Here is a 19,783-nt window from a genome sequence, read left to right as displayed (position 1 = left end):
AGGAGGCAGGATAAGTAAATGTTACTGACAGCTCCATTTCCTCTCTATCTGAGTTTAAGTCCCCATTTTCAAATGTGTGATGGACACTTTAGCTATCCTGCCAGCCTCTCAAATTTTAAATGTCTTAATAAAAAGGAGCCGAGGTTATTACTTTTCTTCTAAACTGAGCTTGGGTACAAAAGGCAAGGAAGCAGCTGGACAGTGCCATCCAGGATTACATTCTTTATTTCTGTTACTGAGGTACCTCTTTTCTTCCTGTTGCCAATGCAGAACCCCTTAAACCTACTGTTGCCTCAATTAGCTCACCAGCCCCACCTTATTTTCAGTCCTGAAGTCTTATTCTTCTCACTTTACCTCGTCCTTTGAAATTATTCCTTCTTCCCAGCAATGACCACCATAAAATTGGACTGCACTGCCTCCTAATCAGTATTCTCCTGTTTCTTTTCCCTAACCATGCTGTCTATAGGTTAATTTTCCTAAAATCCCACTATCCTTGGATTCCTTACTGAAACACCTCTGATGGTGTTTCAACTCTTGCAGAGTAAAATCCATTCCTTAGTCTGGTATTTATAACTTCCAATCTATCTTTCCAACTTGATCTTCAAGCACTCCTGACAGAAACCCTCAGCTTCAGCCCTGCTGGCGATCTGCCTTGTCCTTCCCTTTCTTCTCATGATTTCTAAGCTCTCAGACATCCTTTCTGTTCCCCACTTCCGTCTGTCCAAATTGTACTTACTCATTCACTAATTACTGCAGTCCTAGCAATGTGCCAGGAGGCAATGTGCCCAGTCCCCCAGAACCTTCCCTCTTGTATATTCATTATAAACAGTCTTTCCCTCTTCTAAGCTTTAATAAAACAACCTGTGTGCCCCACATACATGGAACAGAATACCATAATGTAGAAATGATATGTATTCATCCTCCTCAACTACCATGGCATCCTTGAGGGCAGGTAAAACATTTCACAGGTATTTCTGTTGTACGTTATGCTAGTTTGGGTCTGCTGAAAAGCAGAAGTCAAGACAGAAGTAGATGTGCATTCTGTGCAAGACAGAATGACTGGGAAAGAGAGGAAGTAGGGAGACTTTTCAGACCATGGTTCAGGCCAGACACCTACAGAAGGCGAAAGAGAAGGGAGGAGCCTTGGGGAGGATGTCTGGGGCTGCTGTCTGGTCCCAAGAAGGGTTCGGTCCTGCCAGCGGGAAGTCTTCCAGCCAGTCACCCACTGGGGGCATCCTGTGTCCTGCTGGAGTGAGCCTGACTTGGTATTCCTCTTCCCCTCAGCCACTGATGGCCTCAGGGCAAACCCTGAGGTAGACCCAGAGGGGCAGGAGAGCCCAGAGGCTCCCACCACAGGGTCTGGCTAACGTATAGTAAATGACTGTGCAGCAGATATTTAATGCAAGGAAATAAGAGTAAGAAAAACCAGAGAAACGCTGGGCTGGCTGAAGCACAAGCTGGAATCAAGATTGCCGGGAGAAAGAAATATCAGTAACCTCAGATATGCAGATGACACCACCCTTATGGCAGAAAGTGAAGAAGAACTAAAGGGCCTCTTGATGAAAGTCAAAGAGGAGAGTGAAAAAGTTGGCTTAAAGCTCAACATTCAGAAAACTAAGATCATGGCATCTGGTCCCATCACTTCATGTCAAATAGGTGGGGAAACAGTGGAAACAGTGCCTGACTTTATTTTTCTGGGCTCCAAAATCACTGCAGATGGTGACTGCAGTCATGAAATTAAAAGACACTCCTTGGAAGGAAAGTTATGACCAGCCTAGACAGCATATTAAAAACCAGAGACGTTACTTTACCAGCAAAGGTCTGTTTAGTATGGTTTTTCCAGTAGTCATGTATGTGTGTGAGAGTTGAACTATAAAGAAAGCTGAGTGCCGAAGAATTGATGCTTTTGAACTGTGGTGTTGGAAAAAACTCTTGAGAGTCCCTTGGTTTGCAAGGAGATCCAGCCAGTCCATCCTAAAGGAGATCAGTCCTGAGTGTTCATTGGAAGGACTGATGTTGAGGCTGAAACTCCAATACTTTGGCCACCTGATGTGAAGAGCTGACTCATTTGAAAAGACCCTGATGCTGGGAAAGATTGAGGGCAGGAGGAGAAGGGGACGGCAGAGGATGAGATGGTTGGATGGCATCACCGACTCAATGGACATGAGTTTGGGTGGACTCCAGGAGTTGGTGATGGACAGGGAGGCCTGGTGTGCTGCGATTCATGGGGTTGCAAAGAGTGGGACACAACTGAGTGACTGAACTGAATTGAAAGCAATATTGTGTTGCTTTATTTTGTATGTGTGTGTTGCTTTAGATTGAGCAAAACTGGCACATGAAACTTCTTTTGTAAAGGGCCAAAGAGGAAATATTTTAGGCTTTCAGGGCCATCTGGCTTGTGATGCAACTGTGCAACTCCACTGCTGTAGTGGGAAAGAAGCCACAGGCAAGAAATAAAGGAAGGAGGTGGCTGGGGGCGAATGAAGCTTCATTTACACACACAGACTGTGCAGTCAACTTAGTTGTGAAATCAATTTAGTAATCCACGACCAACATGAAAAACACACCAAAAAAAAAAAAAAAAAAACCCCAGAAAATATATCTCAGAACAGAAAATATTCTGGGATATTATGTATGGCAAGGTTAACTACTGTTATGAAACTTTTATTTTTATAGGTTAGAGTTAAAATATAGCTTTCTAAAGACTGAGATCAAAAAAGCTAGAAAACAGTGTCTCTATCCACAACAACTAGTACTTACTGCCATCAGTGGCATGGGGGTGAAGGAGCAGGTATCACTGAAGGAAACAGCCCAGAAAGTGTTATAAATCCCATCCTTCCAAGCTCCTACAGCCTCTCTTTGTATCAGAGCAAGAGGACACAGCACGTTAGCCTGGTTTTCTACAGCTGAACACTATTATCAGATATCACAACACACAGAATGTCTCAACATCTGCCCAACAACTTTTTGGGATGCTATCCAGTATCTCTCAGCCTCTTTTGTTTCTCTTTTCTTCTTCTTTTAAACAATTTATGTCATAAATTCAGTGAGAGAAAGTCTCCCTTTCTTGGATAATCCTCATCATAAACTGAATTGGTGGAAACAGTCTGTTCCCTCTAAAGACAGTCCTTTTAACAGTGACTATTCACTGAGATAGTCACGTATCAACGCATCATTATTTAAAAGTACTAATTAGTGCCAAATGTGTTTTAGTAATCTAAAACTTGACATGTCATTTTTTGGGGGGAGATTGTGCCCTGAGGCATGTGGGATCTTAGTTCCCTGACCAGGGATTGAACCCGTGTCTCCTGCATTCGAAGTGTGGAGTCATTATGGAGACATAATGGAGACATTATTTTTATGGAACAGATCAAATTTTATTTTGGTTATATACTTTGAGCCAAATAAATTTACCTTTTTTGACTTGGCTACCAAGAAGCCAGAAACCTGATATTTGAATGATCATCTAATCAGTTCTACTTTTTAAACAAATGATCTTTTTTCTCTAGAGGGCATTTGGTTTTCATTTTGATTAACTGCATATGTGCCTATTACTATGCCAATTAAATTTTATTGAGCTTCTTAAATCCTTTCCTGAAATAGGAAGCATTTAGACTATATATAAATAGCAAATATAACGATTGACTGATCTTATTATACAATTTCAATGTAAAGTGGTTTTCTATATGACAGCAACAGACTTGACGGCAACAGGGTAAGATCTGTGCTAAGGACAAACTATCTTCTTTTCCTCTTAAACTCTTCACACTGAACTATTTTGAAAGATGGTATTTATTCTTTTCATCTTTTACTCTGAATAGACACTTGGGAGAAAGACATGGATGTTTACATAAATTTTCTTTTTCTTACTCCTGCCCTCCACCATAATATAGACAAAATAGTTAGAATTTGATAAATCATAATAAATTGAAATTAAACACCTAACAGCTTCCACATACTCCCCCCACCTCCCAAATACTAATAACAGATTGAATCACAAAGCTTACCTCCTCACAGGTCTCAGGTGGCAAAACATTTCTGAATATATATGTAGGTCAAGTTCCAGGCATCCATTAATCACTTAAAAAGTTAAGCAGATACCAGTAATGAACAAATAGAATTTGAAATTAAAAGTACATTACCATTTACATTAGCAACCCCCAAAATGATATACTTAAATTATAAATCTAACAAAATATGTTGAAGATCTATGAGGAAAACTATAAAACTTGGATTAAAGAAAATCAAAGAAGAATGAAATGGAGAGATATTCCATGTTCATGGATAGCAAGACTCAGTTTTGTCAAGATGTCAGTTCTTTCCAACTTGATTTACAGATTCAATGCAATCCCAACCAAAATCTCAGCAAATTATTATTTGGAAACAACATATAATAGCTTATATGAAGAATAAATAGAACAGCCAACTCAACACTGAAGAAGAATAAAGTTGGAAGACTGACACTAGTGGCCTTCAAGACTTACTATAAAGTTACAGTAAGTAACTGGTGAAAGAATACACAAATAGATTAATGGGACAGTAAGAGCACCCAGGAAGAGATCTCAAAAATATAGCCAATTGATCTTTGACAAAGGCACTACTATGGAGCAATGATAATCTTTTCAACAAATGGTACTGGAACAACTGGACATCTACATGCAAAAATATTAATCAGTCATACAATTTACACACTTCACAAAAACTAACTCAAACTGGATCAAAGACCTAAATATAAAACACAAGACTACAGAATTCATAGACAGGTACCTAGGAGAAAACCTAGATGACCTTAGGTATGTCAGTGACTTTTCGGATACAACACCAAAGGTTCAGTCTGGGAAGGAAAGAACTGATATGCTGAATTTCATTAAAATTAAAAATTTTGCTCTGTGAAAGACAATGTAGAGGGAAAGAAAGAACAAACCACAGACTGGGAGAAAATATTTGCAAAGGATATACATATCTGACAAAGGATTGCTATCCAACATACACCAAAAATATCTTTAAAACTCAACAACAGGAAAATGGACAACCTGATTAAAACATGGGCCAAAGATTTGAACAGATACCTCATGGAAGAAGATATACAGATGGCAAATAAGCATATAAAAATACGTTTCACATCATAGGTCTTCAGGGAAATGCAAATTAAAACAATGATATACTACAACACACCTATCAGAATGGCCAAATCCAAAACGCTGACAACAAATGCTGGTGAGGATGTGGAGCAACAGAAACTCTCATTCATTGCTGGCAGGAATGCAAAATGATACAGCCACTTTGGAAGGCAGTTTGGAAACTTCTTACAAAGCTAAACAGACTCTTACCATATGATCCAGTAACCACACTCCTTAGTATTTATTCAAATGAACTGAAAACATGTCTACACACAAACCTGCACACGGATGTTTATTGTGGTTTTATTCGTAATTGCCAGATCCTGGAAGCAACCAAAATTTCCTTCAGTAGGTGAGCAGATAAACTGCAGTACATCCAGCTAATTAAATATTACTCAGTACTAAAACAAATGAGCTCTCAAGCTAGGAGGAGACATGGAAGAAATTTAAATGCATATAACTAAGTGAAAGAAGCAACCTAGGAAGATTATATACTGTATGATTCCAACTATATGGCATTTTGGAAAAGGCAAAACTATGCTGATAGTAAAGAAATCTGTGGTTGGCAGGGAGGGAGGGATGAATAGGTGGAGCACACAGGATTTTTGGGCAGTGGAAGTACTCCGTATAATACTACTACAATGGTAGATAGATATCATTATACATTTGCCCAAACCTATGAAATGTACAACACTAAGAGTGAACCCTAATGTAAACTATGGACTTTGGCTGATAATCACGTGTCAATATAGGTTCATCGATTATAACAAATGTACAATTCAGGTGTGGGAGGCTATGTGTGTGTAGGGAGGAAGTGGGAATCTGTACTTTGCTCACTTTTGTTGTGAATCTAATATTGCTCTAAAAAACAAAGGTTTTTTTATTTTTTTAAAGTTTAAGCAGATAAAGGGGAAACATGATTTTAATCACATGAACTTTTCCAATAATTCAGAGCTTCAGCAACCCATGTCAACTGATCAAGTGACTTTAAAAACTCTGAGCAATCTCTTATTAAAGTCTTGAAATGATTTATTATTCACATGATAATCACCAGGTTAAAAAAAATCCTTTCTCCTTTCTTCCCCGGGCTTACGAAGCTTGGAGCTTTCTACACTATTCCACTCTTAATAGCCATGTGGAGCACCATATTCCCTCAAAACAAACCACCACATGGCTCAAGTCCTATTCTGTCAAAATCTTAAGCACTAAAAATGGTTTAAAAATTTTCAGTTGATGTTTGGTAGAAACCAACACAATTCTGTAAAGCAATTATTCTTCAATTAAAAAATAATAAATTAATTTAAAATAAAAAATGCTTTCATAATGCAGTTAATATATCTGAACCAAGGCAATGTAATGAAGCATAACTGCCACTAACAGAAGATGTATTTTAAAGAAAAGTCAAGAATTACCTACTTAAAAAGCGCATTTGCAAACAACAGTGGATGCTTCCATTTATTTTCTGGTTGACTGGTGTGGCAAGACTCTCTTGGATATAGAATGTGTTTATAGGCATTCATTTAAATGTTTAAAAAGGTTTTACTTAACCATTCACCTTGCTATTTTGTTTGTAATAAATTCAGATACTAGAAATATTCCTACCATTTGGAAGATTTCTGAGATTAAATGGAGACATAATGAGGGAAGAAGAATCATTTTTATTGAAGTTTCAATGCTGTCCATGATGGACTGAATTCTTACCAAACGTCGTCACAAAATTAACCAAACAGGACTTTCCTGGTGGTACGGTGGGTAAGAATCTGCCTGCCGATGCAGGGGACATAGGCTCAATCCCTGGCCTGGGAAGATGCCACAAGCCTTGGAGCAACTAAGTCCGTGCGCCACAACTACTGAGCCTGTGCCGCAACTACGGAAGTTCCTGAAGCTACAGTTCATACTCCACGACGAGAGAAGCCACCGCAATGAGAAGCCTGTGCACAGCGAAGGAGAGGAGCCCCCGCTCACCACAACTAGAGAGAGCCCGTGCGCAGCAATGACGACCCAGTGCAACCAAAAATCAGTCAATCAAAGTAACTGGACAATCACGACTTAGTTAAGAGAGAACAGGTACAAGGCTTAAAGTTTGCAAAGAAGAGACCAGAAGAATATACATATCCAACCCAAAACTGGCTCTCTCTAGGTGTCAGCTAGGAAGCCCTTTACTTTTTATATTTCCTGGTTTATTTACCATGAACATGCAAAATATGTCCTTAAAATTAAAAAAAAAAAAAAAAAAACAGTGCTGCTGGCATACAAAATTAAACAAAAATGACATGCGTGTTGGTCACTGAGTATTTAAGACAGGCCCTCGGCTCTGGGAAACCTGTCCAGGGACAGCCCTGGACTGTGGTCCAATGGAGTTCAAGAAGAAAAGAGTCCTTCACATTCACACATGATGATATTTCAGTTTTCATATTAAGAACATTTATGCCACTTAACTGCAAAGATGATAAAATGAGCTAAAACTGTGGATAAGAAATGAGGAATAATACTCTAGAGGCATATGGTTACCCAAGAAGACGAATGGGAAACAGATGAAAATAATAAGCAGCCACGCTTTAACCACTATGCTTTTTCTCTCAGGCTTCTAAAAGAAGCCCGTTTTAACGGTCTGTGGCAGCAGTATCTTAGAAGTTCAAGAAATCACAAAGCCTCCATCTGATGTGCAACACAGGTGATCCGAGTTATGCTCCGCAGCCCACTTTCCAAAGCAAGACATCAAAACAAACACAACAGGGACTTCCCTGGGGTCCAGTGGTTATGAATATGACTTCTGGGGGAAGGCAGGGGGCACAGAGAGAAAATGCCAAGTATCACATTTAGAATTTTAGATTCTGATGAGCTGTTGATAATTTATTGATTTCACTTGTTTCTATTTTAAAAGCAAAACGCAATCTGGTTTTAACTGTGTTTTGTGATTTACCACTAGAAAAATTTAAAGTACATCTGGGGCTCATACTGTATTTTTATTGGACGGCACGGATTTAGGCCAAGTCAAGGCAAATTTAAGTGAACATGACCCTGCTGGGGAAGGCAGTCTGCACGACGGTTAGGGAGGCGGGAGTTTCCGAGCACGCATGCTCAGTCGTGTCCCTCTCTTTTCAGCCCCATGGACTGCAGCCTGCCAGTTTCCGTCCATGGAATATTCCAGGCAAGAATACTGGAGTGGGGTGCCGACCTGGGGATCGAACCTGTGTCTCTTGCATTTCCTGCATTGGCAGTGGATTCTTAACCACTAGTGCCACCTGGGAAGTCTGGAGTCTCTGAAATCCACATTCAAATCCTGACTGCATCACTGACTAGCTGTGTGAGAACGGACGAGTTGTTTCACCTCCCTGAGTCTGCTCCTCATCTAATAAATGAGAGAGATGATCCAAGAGCAGTCTGTTCTGCTACCAAAGAAGTTTCTTTACTGGGAATTAACATAGCTTATGGGCATCTGGTCAGCAGGGGAGAGATATTATATCATTTATATATCATTTATATCATGGTGGGTGCATTTCCCCCACCATGTTAATGATTTGAGACCATCAGTGGTGGGCTTTCTACTATTACAAAGAAAGTTTTAGCTATAAACAAAATCCTGGAAAAAAAAAAAAACAAAACCCTGAAAATCCTCCAGTAGTTTCTTCCTTTGGTTTAAGCAGCAGATGGTTAGTCGCTTCAAGTATCTTTGCATTTTCCACTTCATCAAGCAACCTGGGGAGCTGCAATAGCACAAATGAAACAGCTAGAGATTCCCACATGTCTTGTTTTGAGAGGTGTATATTTTTTTCGATGAACCTTGATTAGTATATTATCTTACAGAATGTCTAGGTTTCCAGGAATGTGTGTATGTCATAGCAGAAACACCTGCATAACATATACTGTCATGTCAAACTGAAATAGAAAAATTTTTTATTAACTGAGAGAATACTGTGAGCCAACACAATACTATAGTCTGCTAGGCAGGAGTAGTTAAGTCAGAAACTTTATCTTCATTGTGGAAAATGTCAATTCACAGAGAAAGACAAATACCATATAATATCACTTATATGTAGAATCTAAAAAAAAGACAAATGAACTTACAAAACAGAAACAGACCCACAGACATAGAAAACAAACTTACAGTTAACAAGGGAGAAAGGGGGTAGAGATAAATTAGGAGTTTGGGATTAACATATACACACTACCATATATAAAACAGATAAACAACAAGGACCTACCATATGGCACAGGGAACCATACTTAGTATTTTTTAACAACTTGTAAATTAAAAGGATCTGAAAAATAATCACTTTTCTGTACATCTGAAACACAACACTATAAATCAACTATAGCTCAATTAAAAAAAGTCTATTTGACAACTAAATATTTTACTGAAATGTCTCCCTTTTATAAAAAGGAAAAATTACAATTCTAATACTAATAAATAAAAAAATAATTGTAATACATGACAATTCTAATACTACCAATAATAACAAGTTTAACACAAATGAAACAACGACAAATATATGTAGCACTGTTGAGCTTTATCTGATGCTCACCAGGCTGAAGTTATCTGTGCTGTGAATTTAAGAAAAAATGTTGAAAGACACATTTAAAATGCTGGAAAGCACTTGCTTAGTATAAAAATATAAGTTTTCATGTTAGTAGCATTTCTCTCTTCAAAATGCAAAGGAACCCAAATGGGTAAAATCAAGTGTATTGTGCTGTGGCAATTGCCTTTTCAGTGAATGAACATGGCTTTTTAAAGACAGTGTTTCAAAAAAAAAAAAATAAAGACAGTGTTTCACAACTGGGAGGTGGAGAGGCATTATGAGAGGGAACGTGACGTGACTACTTTTCCTTTTGCCAACAATCCTTCCCTTCCCCAAAGGTGGCCATTCATATTTCTATAGAAAAATGCCCATGCACATAAGAAAGATTTTTACTTAATAACTGTGATAGACACTCAACCAAACTACAATTCTAAGATGTTCATTTTGTATTTAAATTGCTGGAAAAATTTATTTCCCATTAGCCCCCCTTTAAGAGCAGGCTCTGACAACCAAGTGATAAGGAAGGCGTGATCAGATCAGGACCCATTTTTTGAAAAAACAGGAGGGATAAGAAGAGAAGAAGAGGCTTTCCTGGTGGCTCAGATGGCAAAGCATCTGCCCGCCACGCAGGAGACCTTGTTCTATCCGTGGGTCAGGAAGATCCCCTGGAGAAGAAAACGGCAACCCACTCCAGTATTCTTGCTTGGAAAATCCCACGGATAGAGAAGTTCATGGGGTCTCAAATAATCGGACACGACTGAGTGGCTAACACACACAAGGCAAGAAAGAGAAGAAAAAAAAAAAACGAGGGAATATCCTTTAGGGCAGTGGTTCTCCAAATTCAGGTTCGAGAATCACTGCCTTAAGGCATTCTATCATTTTACAGGATTGAGGGGTCTGTTAGAAAACTTTTACGCTTTCCTATACACTAACAATGAGAAAACAGAAAGAGAAATTAAGAAATAATTCTTTAAATATACCTGTTCAGTACAATTTGAGGGAAAGATTTTTACATATTCAATTGTATGCTAAAATTCAAATGAAGATTCTAAGTTTTGCTTGACCTTGTTCTTTGTTTCCTGTATGGTTAACCTACTTCTTGAGATAAAAAAAACAAACAACTAAGTGGAAATAAGATTATAGGCCAGCAGGTTGGTACACTCGCTGCGTGCCTTTTCACGTGGCATAGATCTTGGGTCAGTTCTCATCTTTTCAAGACCAAGCACCCAATTTTATCACTTCAGCCAGAAATAAAGAGGCCCTGGGAAAATGAAACATAAGGGGCTGACAACTCCCATGACAATTTTTAAATTTATTATGAGAAATATAATTGCTAAGAAGACTAGAAGATTCAGATCTACAGGACCAGCTACACAGAAAATCAAATCACTATCAGCTGACTGAAGGGCAGAGCTGGGTGCTGCCGTTTGCAAGTGAGAAATAGGTCCAAAAGGCGGAGGCACCCAGGTCAGCGGCAGGATTCCGGTCTTCAAATTCATACCTGGGCCGATCTTGTCCGCATTTCGCCTGGCCCACTAGTCCTCCATTTGGAAAAGGCCTCAGGCATGCTACAAAATGACTAAAACATTCCTCTGTCTTACCACACTTGGGAGAAACTCAGGGCCTTAATTACCTAGCTCATCAACAGGTATTTACCCTAACACTTATGTTCCAGGCTCTATCTAAACACTGGGAATAGAAAAATACCAAGATAATTCCACCATTCCAAAAATTTACAGTCTAGGAGAGAGGGAGGAATTGGACACAAGCAGATGATTATAAAACTGCAGTAAATGAAATAACATAGCAATGCGCAAAGTACCCCGGGCAGCTACCAGGGGCTACACTTAGAATGGCGGGACTCTGGAAGGCTTTACCACGGAGCCAGTTTCCTCTGCATGGTGGGAGGAAGACCAGGAAAAGATGCAATTCAATCACAAACCATAGTAAATGGCTGCCCTAATACACTTTATAGTGACAACATTAGCTTCTTTTTTATAAAACGAAAGGTTCTGACTTTAACCCAAATTCTGTGCTCTTTAAAGTGAGGCATTAAATCTGGGCAGTTTCAAATCAAATTGGGTAGAAATAGATATCTAAATAGGTGGAAAAGCCAAATTACGGCTAGCTTAAAATTTTTGTTTAAATTACTTTTGACAGAAACCATGTTTGCCACATAGAGGTCCTAGTACTGATCTTTAGTCAGGTGGCATAATTTTTTTTGAAAGTCATTTACTTTAACAGGGTTAATATCCTTAGGTTTACTCTCATTTAAACTGTGGCTTTCCTTAGTAACTATCTTCTACGGTTTTAAAAAGTAGTATGTAAATAAATAAATAAAAAGTAGTATGTTCTATCAAGGAGAGATAAAAGCAGGCAATTTCTCATTGCTCTTCAGTTTAATACTTCTTAGGGAAGGGAAAAAGCAAAGAAAAGGCAAAAGCAGGAAGCCTTTTAGATAAATTAATAAATTGTAGCAAAATATCTAGGTTTTTAAAGCTTTCCTTTCGTATATCTTATCCTCTGAGATTTGAATCATAACATTTTTCTGTGATAAGTCAAAGACCGGGGAAATACGATAGCGGAAACAAAATATAAACCGTCTCAAGTTTCTCATTTCAAACAAGTTAAAACAGATGCGACGCGAGGACGCCGGCCGCTGGCATTGCCCGAGTTCAAAAGTGAGTACGTCGAGCTAAGGTGACTCTGCTGCTCTGCCCGCACTCCCCCGCCGCCGCACCCCCCCACCCCGCTTCTGCCCCGAGCAGCCTGAGAGTACAAACGGAGTCCCTTCGGTCCTGCAGCTTACAGTTCCAGCAAGTCTCCTCCGCGAGGGCTTGCTCTGACCTGCTCCACTTCCCACTAGGTACCAGGTGCAAGGACGGTCGCTCCTCCCGCAGGACTGTGTGGGACGCGCTGGGCCACGCGGGGGCGCATGCGCACCGGGGCGCTAGCCCGGCCGACGAGCTCGCGCCGCTCCCGCCTGCTCTCGCCGCACCTGACTGGCGCTGACAGACTCCTACCCCCGGGGCTCTGTGAACCCCTAGCCCTGAAATCTCAGCTGGGCGCGTACTGCTCTGCCAGTCCGTCAGCCCCAGCGCCGAGGCTCGCTCGAGAGGAGCCCGGGCTCGGGGACAGGCCGCAGGTCGCGCTCTCATTGGCTGAAGCGCGCCAGGCCTTCCTCTCTGGGGCGCCTGCGCGCAGCCGGGGACGCGGGTTAAAACCCTAGCGGTTCTCAGCCCCGTGGTGACGTCGGCGACCCGGTGATCGCCTGCCTGCCCGCAGCGTAGAAGCCCCCCGTCCCTCCGTTTTCTTACCTCCTGGCCTGGAGGGGGCCCTGCGCACTCACCGGAAAGCTTTAGGAGGCGCGTATGAGCGCTAACGGATATGAAGGACTAGGTGGTAGGGAGCTGGAAGGTGACTGGGCGGCAGGTAGCCAGGCTTGGCCCGAGGGTCGCCGGAGAGGGCAAGGAGGGAAGGGCGACCGAGCGCGCGCATGCGCCGGCTCTGCTCTCCGCCCCGGCCCGGGTCCCTTCAACCTCGCGGGGGAGGAGGCTGGCTTAGCGGATCAGCCCGCAGAGTGCGCGGGTCTGTCGCCTTAGGACGACTCTCACTTGACAGCTCCAGATTTAAAGGTCTTACTGAGTGTCCTTTGACTTCCTTTACACAAATACCAATGGAAACGATTTATTGTCTCCGATTTGCATTTTGACTTTGGCCCCTTCGGTATCTAGATGTTTTGAAACCTTGAGCATTCTTCACCATCAGTTTGGGGTTTTTACTGTTAGCTGTATTTCGCTTCTATGGGTTTTTTTTTTTTTTTTACTGTTAGCTATATTTCGCTTCTATGGCTTTGGTTATTCCCTAAACTGCCACAGATGAAATAAAGCAAATACTATAACCGTTCTCCTCTTTCTCCTATCTTTCGGTACTGTTGACCGATGTGGGGGGAAAAAAAACAAAAACCCAAGACCTTCCTTTGTTTCAGCCCTAAGGGTTCCTGACTACTCATTCGTTAGAAACAATCTGGTCAACTTGTGGTCCATTCCATCCAATCCCATTTTCCCTAAAAGCTTAATTTACCATCTTCTGTATCTTCATCCTTTCAAATCCAACCTTGCCACCAGCATCGAAATGGCTTCATATTTCTTTCTTTTCTTTGGGTTTTAGTTACCAGCTATAGAAAAAACAAGTTTCTAACTGTCCATTTACTGTTCTTCACTTGTCCTCAAAAGCACTTCAAACTGATGGTAGTAATCTCCAAATCCAATTTATTTCCTAGGTGCTGAATTTCAGTGATGGCAATCAGTCACCCAGTTTGTTCATATTGGAAAACTGGGCCTCTTTCTGGACATCTTCTGCCTCACTTCCCATATACCATTCAGGAGGGTATTCATTCTACATTTTATCATAGTAAGGCATTTTGCTAAGTTCTAGGTTTTAGCTTTTTTATTCTTGTGAGGTTATAGGCTTATTTCAGTAATGTTACCATTACATATTCTGGGAACTCCTTTAAGAAATACATTCAGTCCCCCTAGTCACCACTTATTCTTTTTAAATCAGTCCCCTTACTCAGACATTTCTCTAAATGATTTAAATTATGGCCTGAAGTATCAAATCAAGGACTGAGGATGACTACCTTGAAGAATGACTGCTGCAGATTCTGCAGATGGCTTCAGAAAAGGAGTTTAAACTTCCTAAGGTAGTTTGAAAGGTACAATTCTTGTTTGGATATTTTAAGTTCTGGCATATTTGTTTAAAATACTGTTGTCTTTAGTCATACCTAATGTACATGAATTACAAATCTTCAAGAAACAGTATTTTAAGATACACTGAAGGAAAATTTAAGAGAATAACATTTTTGATATAACTCAGAAGGTATTCTGGAATTTTAGTGTTTGAGTCATTTTCCAGTATTATTTTACTACTCTAGAGTACAAATGTAGAACAGGCTTTAGACATTGGACTGAGTGTTCATCAAATTTACTTCAGACCCCTAATGGTTGTTCTGAAAGCTCCAGACACCTGCTTGCATACTTTCTCCTTTATGTCTCCCTCTTATTAAATGCTGCACAATACTCATTTTGTAATTTTTCATTTCTTAGATTTTATAACAAATTGGGATTCACCATCCTTGAGTTTACCTAAAGAGAAGTCAAGAAGTAATTTCAAAAATCATTTGCAGTATGGGAAAACTTCTAAATTGCATACATCAATCAAAATTTTTAATGTTTGAAAACTATTGACATACTATACATCAATAAAGAGCAAAAGCTGAATATAGTGAAAACTATATATTTTTATTGCCTTTTATTTTCAACAATGATTACTTGAACTTAAAAAAAAAAAAAGCCTTTATAACTAACGGTTATTGAAAAGCCAAACCTTTCCGGCCCACTTCATATTCTCTTTCAACCATTTCAGGGCAGAACAATGTTCCAAACTATAAACCTGTTCCTTATTAACATTGACGGTCATGTGCTTAATGAAAAGCTTTGGATCTGATATACGAGCAGCCATAATTAATCTTTCCACTGCAGCTTGATAATCATCCTTGCTCCGAGATTTGTTTTCTTCACATCTACAAAGTGAACACCTCACAAAGTCAGAAACTCTAAAAGGAAGCTATATAGTTTCTTTAAAAGATAGTAATTTACATGTATTAATTCTAAGCTATGGCAGTCTTTTACTATATTCTATCAGTGGCTTTCATACTTGTTTGACTATGATGCACAGTAAAAAAGACACTTTATATTGTGACCGAGTATATACCTGCTACATAAAAACGGAAACAAAAGTTTCACAGAATGAGACTTACCCTTATGACATTATATTCTATTCTGGTTTATTTTTAAAATAAAATGGTTGCAACCCCCTAAATTGATTTCACTACCCAAACAGGCTACACAACCTGCAGTCTGGAAACAATGATCTAGAACACAACTTATTACCTCTCTGTCATTAATACTGTATAATTAATTATTATAATGCATAAAGTAATATTAAATTTAATCAAGTTTGGAGATACTAACATTCCATGTTTTACCTTGATACAACTGTTTTTAATTTTAAGCATATACTTAATATGAAGCTCACATCTGGTAACAAATAGTTGCTGTATGCCTTTACTCAATTTCCAGTTATTTTCTTCAGTCTTGATTTAAGGTATTTCACTAAAGTGCTATAATTTACTTCTTTTTTTTTAGAATTTACTTTTAAACTAACTTTTCTACCAGTCTCCAAATTTCAAAAAACTCATACATTATAGCTATTTCTCCTGTGGGATAGGGAGTAAGAAGTATATAGAATAGAGATGTAGCTGTTATTAGGCAACACTTTTTCCTCTGTGTTCACTGAATCCTGCCCTGGGCACAAAGAAGGTCCAGCAGCAAAGCCCAAGCTTAAGTGTACCTGCATTAGCACCAAGTGTGATTCACAGAGTGGGGGGAGTGAGCACTTCCACCTGGAACAGGAATCAGTGATCACAGGGAGCAAAGACTGGTCAGGCCACCTCTAGTACATTCTAGCTTAGGATTAGTGTCTGAAATCTGGGCATATGCCAGCTACATGCAGTTTTTGACAGTCTGAAGATGAATTAAATTCTCTCTCAGAGGTTAATGTAACAAAGCAGGGCTCAGTATGATAATAATAATAGAGAAAACAATATCGGTTTGGACAAAATGGAGGCTCTAGGCATGTCACGAGTTATGGACTGGTGTCACAAATACTGATACCCCTACATTCAATAATGAATAGAGACTGCATATGTGTGGGGAATGGAAAGTTATGAGAAAACCAAACCCTCATTAGGATAATGGGGAATGCAAATAACTCATGCTACTGTAGTGCACAGTCATAAATACAAGGCCCTCAGAAAAGAGCTCTAGCAAAAACACTAAGTTTAGTGAATTTAAAATGTTTCAGGCTTCTTGCATTTCTGGAAATTTTGACAGCAGAGACTGATTATTCCCTTGTTCCAGATATTAAGGATGTTTACTACAGTGAACAACTTGGAAAGACAAAGATAGCTTCTCCTTCGAGAGCCAAAGACAGGTTTGCTTACAGCCTTACAAGGTGGAGACAGCCTTTCTACCTGAAGAGCAAAGGGGCAGGCATGCTGATAATCCATTATAAAAGATCTGGGATCCTAAGTTCAGAATTCCTCTCCTGTAATGGAACTCACTTCATGTACAGGTATCCATCAGGGTTCGAGTGTGGGACTTGGGAGCAAGAGGAAGAGAGGCAAATATGCAGATAATCCTGCTGCTTGCTGTGCCATGAGTGATCAAGTCCTGTCTCCAACCCACAAGTCTTGTGTCTTATGCCAGGACCCGTGAAACTGCGGCAGGCTCACTGATAGCCTGCAAATAGGTGAAATGTCAGAGCCTTCCCAGATCCGGTCACAAAGGTCAAAAGGGGCACTATAGCTCCCTCCTTGTTTTCTCCTGGACCACTCACTCTGAAAGAAGTTGGCTGTCGTGCCATGAAGACACTTGAGGAACTTATGGCAGGGCCCGTGTGGTGAGGAGCTGAGGCTTCCTGCTGACAGGCATGAGTTAGCCAGCTTGGAGATGGATCCTCCCGCCCCAGTGAAGCCAGCAGGTGGGAGACTGCAGGTCCTAACCACATCCCGACTCCAGGATGTGAGACACTCTGAGCCAGAACCATGTGGCTAAGGTCCCCCAACATTCCTGACCCACAGGACCTAAGATAATTTTTGCCGTTTTAAGCCACTAAGTTTTGGGATAACATGCACTGTTAAGAGATAGCTAACATAATATTCAGTCTGAAGATCTGGTTTCTAATACCAGTAAACTCAAGTAAAATTCTTGTTAAGATACTCTCCAACAGGAGCTCTGTGAGACCCTTATCTTACAAGTTTCCTGGATAAAGCTGACAAGAAATTGGAATGGTGCACAACTACATGCTGGGACTTTGAACAAAATGATCGGAAAGGATGCCACACTGGTCCAACAGCCACACAGTAACATTCATGCACTTCTTACCACATTTTAAAATATCGAAACTAGGTTGATGGCTTTATTTTCAACAGGATTCTTCACTGAATCTAATAAATGATCATGTATTTCCCTTTTAGACCTGGTTCTTACATCTTTTGTGTTGACCAAAAAAAAAGTAACTTTCAGGTACCTACCTGAAAACCACCAGTAAATGAGAAAGGTCCATATCTAAAGAAGACCCATCTCTTTGGATATCTAATAAGATCTTTGAAACTGTCAAAGTGTTTATTGAAAGGTACTAACTTGTTTAGTTTTAAATCTCAAATAGGTCAAATAATTTCTCAACCTGTTACCAAAGTTTGCCAATACACACATGCACAAGTATATAAACATATATATCTATGCAAATGCTTTACATATATACACAAACAGATAAAACATTTACATTCTAGGGCAGGTGTAGGGAGTCATGACCTACTGTCAGGATGCAGTTAGAAATATTTCAACCAACCTTTTTAAAACTATCTGCAGCATCTGTGTAGAAGTTCCAGGACTCTGAATACTACTAGCATTAGATACCAGGAAGATTTCAATAGCTAAAAGCATTTCAATTTCAGACATATAGGATGGAATCAGTAGAAGTTTTCGGTACAAATTTCCTTCCAATGGTGGGTAGCAACCCAGTGAAAGAGCACCTGAAAAGTAATAGATCAAACTTTACTAAAACTCCAACAGGTGAAAACACAGGCTTCCAAAATATCCATAGGTGATAATTATTTCTGTTTCAGAATAATTCTTCACATTAGAGGCAGATTTATTGCATTAAATTATATGGTAGTGAGCTTATCCTAGTACATTTGAGATCATTCTTTGTAAAATGTTTTTGAAACATTAAGTACGAAGTGAGAAATTTTCAAAACTGCCCACTTACTTTAAGCCATAGTCAATACAACATAATAAAATATTTCCACTAGATGTGATTATAAGGCACTGAAAGTCTTTTCAAGTGTTTGTTAACCTGTGTGTGAAGATAAATTCAAAGACAGTTCCATCGATAATTTAAATGTCAACAGTGTTGGGAAATTTGATGCTCTGAAGATTGATCAATGACTATAAATTACTAATTTCATTTTATAACTCAGGTACATTAGGAAAAAAAAAACAACAAAAACACTCTTTATAACCTCACTTGTATAAGTCCCTAAAGCTTCACTGCATATGAAAATCAGGCATAGATGTGTTTACATATGAGGAAAAGTACTAATAAGAAAGGTACTGAATTGTACTCAGGCATTAATTGCTTTAACACATTGCTTAAAAAAATGTCTTTAAATATAAATTATTACCAGGGTTGAAAGAATCTGGGGGGGGTGGGGGTGGGGTGAATCAATGCATATGGGTTTCTTTTTGGCTTGATAAAAATGTTCTAAAATTGACTGTGGTGATGATTGCACAACTCTGTAAATACACTAAAATCACTGAATTGTACATGTTTAAATGGGTGAATGGTGTGGTATTTGAATTTTATCTTAATAAAGCTATAAATTAAATTTTTTTAATGGTTAAGTTTAGCTGTTTTAATACAAAATTTCATCTTCAGCTAAAAACATAAAGATCATAGAAATCTCAGTTAAATATTTCCAAGTTAATAATTTGTTTCTATGGCATATGTAAATGCCTTCTGATGGCATTTTCCCCAAATCAAACAGTTATTTGGAAAACAAGTAATCTCATTAACATCAATTATAAAAACTAAAATCAAGAAGTTATAGCAAATAGTTACTTATATACTTTGTGGTGTGATTTCAAGCAGTCTGCAGAGAGTATGAGGAGTTGAAACAACCACAAAACTGAAATGAGGTGTTATGAACAAACAGTTCCACCTTGCCTGTAGTTTTCTGATCATCCTTTTTAAAACAATTCAGTTTTGAAAACTTTTTATTGTAACTGGCAATAAGAAATACATCTTACATAATGACCTAGCACACATATAAGAATATTAAATAATACATAATGTTACTATCTGCAATGCATACTAATATTTTCTTTCACATCTCACTGGGGAAATAAAAGTTACTACTTGCCAAACTGATCCCAGCTGGCAACGTGAGAAACACTTCCAGTTCTGAGAGGTTTCTGTTGGCGCTAATAGGATGGCTGGGATGTTTGCCACATATGGCAC

The 19,783-nt window shown here is 39.3% G+C and overlaps 2 protein-coding genes across 5 annotated transcripts in view; both read right to left on the bottom strand.

Moving 5' to 3' along the window:
* Positions 1–13,123, bottom strand: part of TCAIM (T cell activation inhibitor, mitochondrial) — a 36,261-nt gene extending 23,138 nt beyond the window's left edge. Inside the window, exons 1-2 of one of the 4 annotated variants that reach the window (XM_061127916.1) lie at positions 12,990–13,123; positions 4,008–4,080 (exon numbers count right to left, since the gene is read on the bottom strand). In XM_061127916.1, the coding sequence (XP_060983899.1) occupies positions 4,008–4,036 (29 nt within the window). In that variant the 5' untranslated portion in view covers positions 4,037–4,080; positions 12,990–13,123. Of the gene's footprint in view, positions 1–4,007; positions 4,081–12,449; positions 12,759–12,957 lie in introns of those variants that run through there. The other 3 variants (XM_061127917.1, XM_061127913.1, XM_061127914.1) reach the window with 3 other exon arrangements.
* Positions 13,124–15,001: 1,878 nt separating this feature from the next.
* The window catches only part of TOPAZ1 (testis and ovary specific TOPAZ 1), a 61,574-nt gene continuing 56,792 nt past the window's right edge, over positions 15,002–19,783 (bottom strand). Inside the window, exons 19-20 of the mRNA XM_061129168.1 lie at positions 18,113–18,296; positions 15,002–15,221 (exon numbers count right to left, since the gene is read on the bottom strand). Of these exons, the coding sequence (XP_060985151.1) occupies positions 15,002–15,221; positions 18,113–18,296 (404 nt within the window). The remainder of the gene's footprint in view (positions 15,222–18,112; positions 18,297–19,783) is intronic.

The sequence above is a fragment of the Dama dama genome, chromosome 24, assembly GCF_033118175.1.
Source record: "Dama dama isolate Ldn47 chromosome 24, ASM3311817v1, whole genome shotgun sequence".
Lineage (NCBI taxonomy): Eukaryota > Metazoa > Chordata > Mammalia > Artiodactyla > Cervidae > Dama > Dama dama.
The sequence above is the reverse complement of the archived record's forward strand: the minus strand, read 5'-3'. Positions and strand labels throughout refer to the sequence as shown.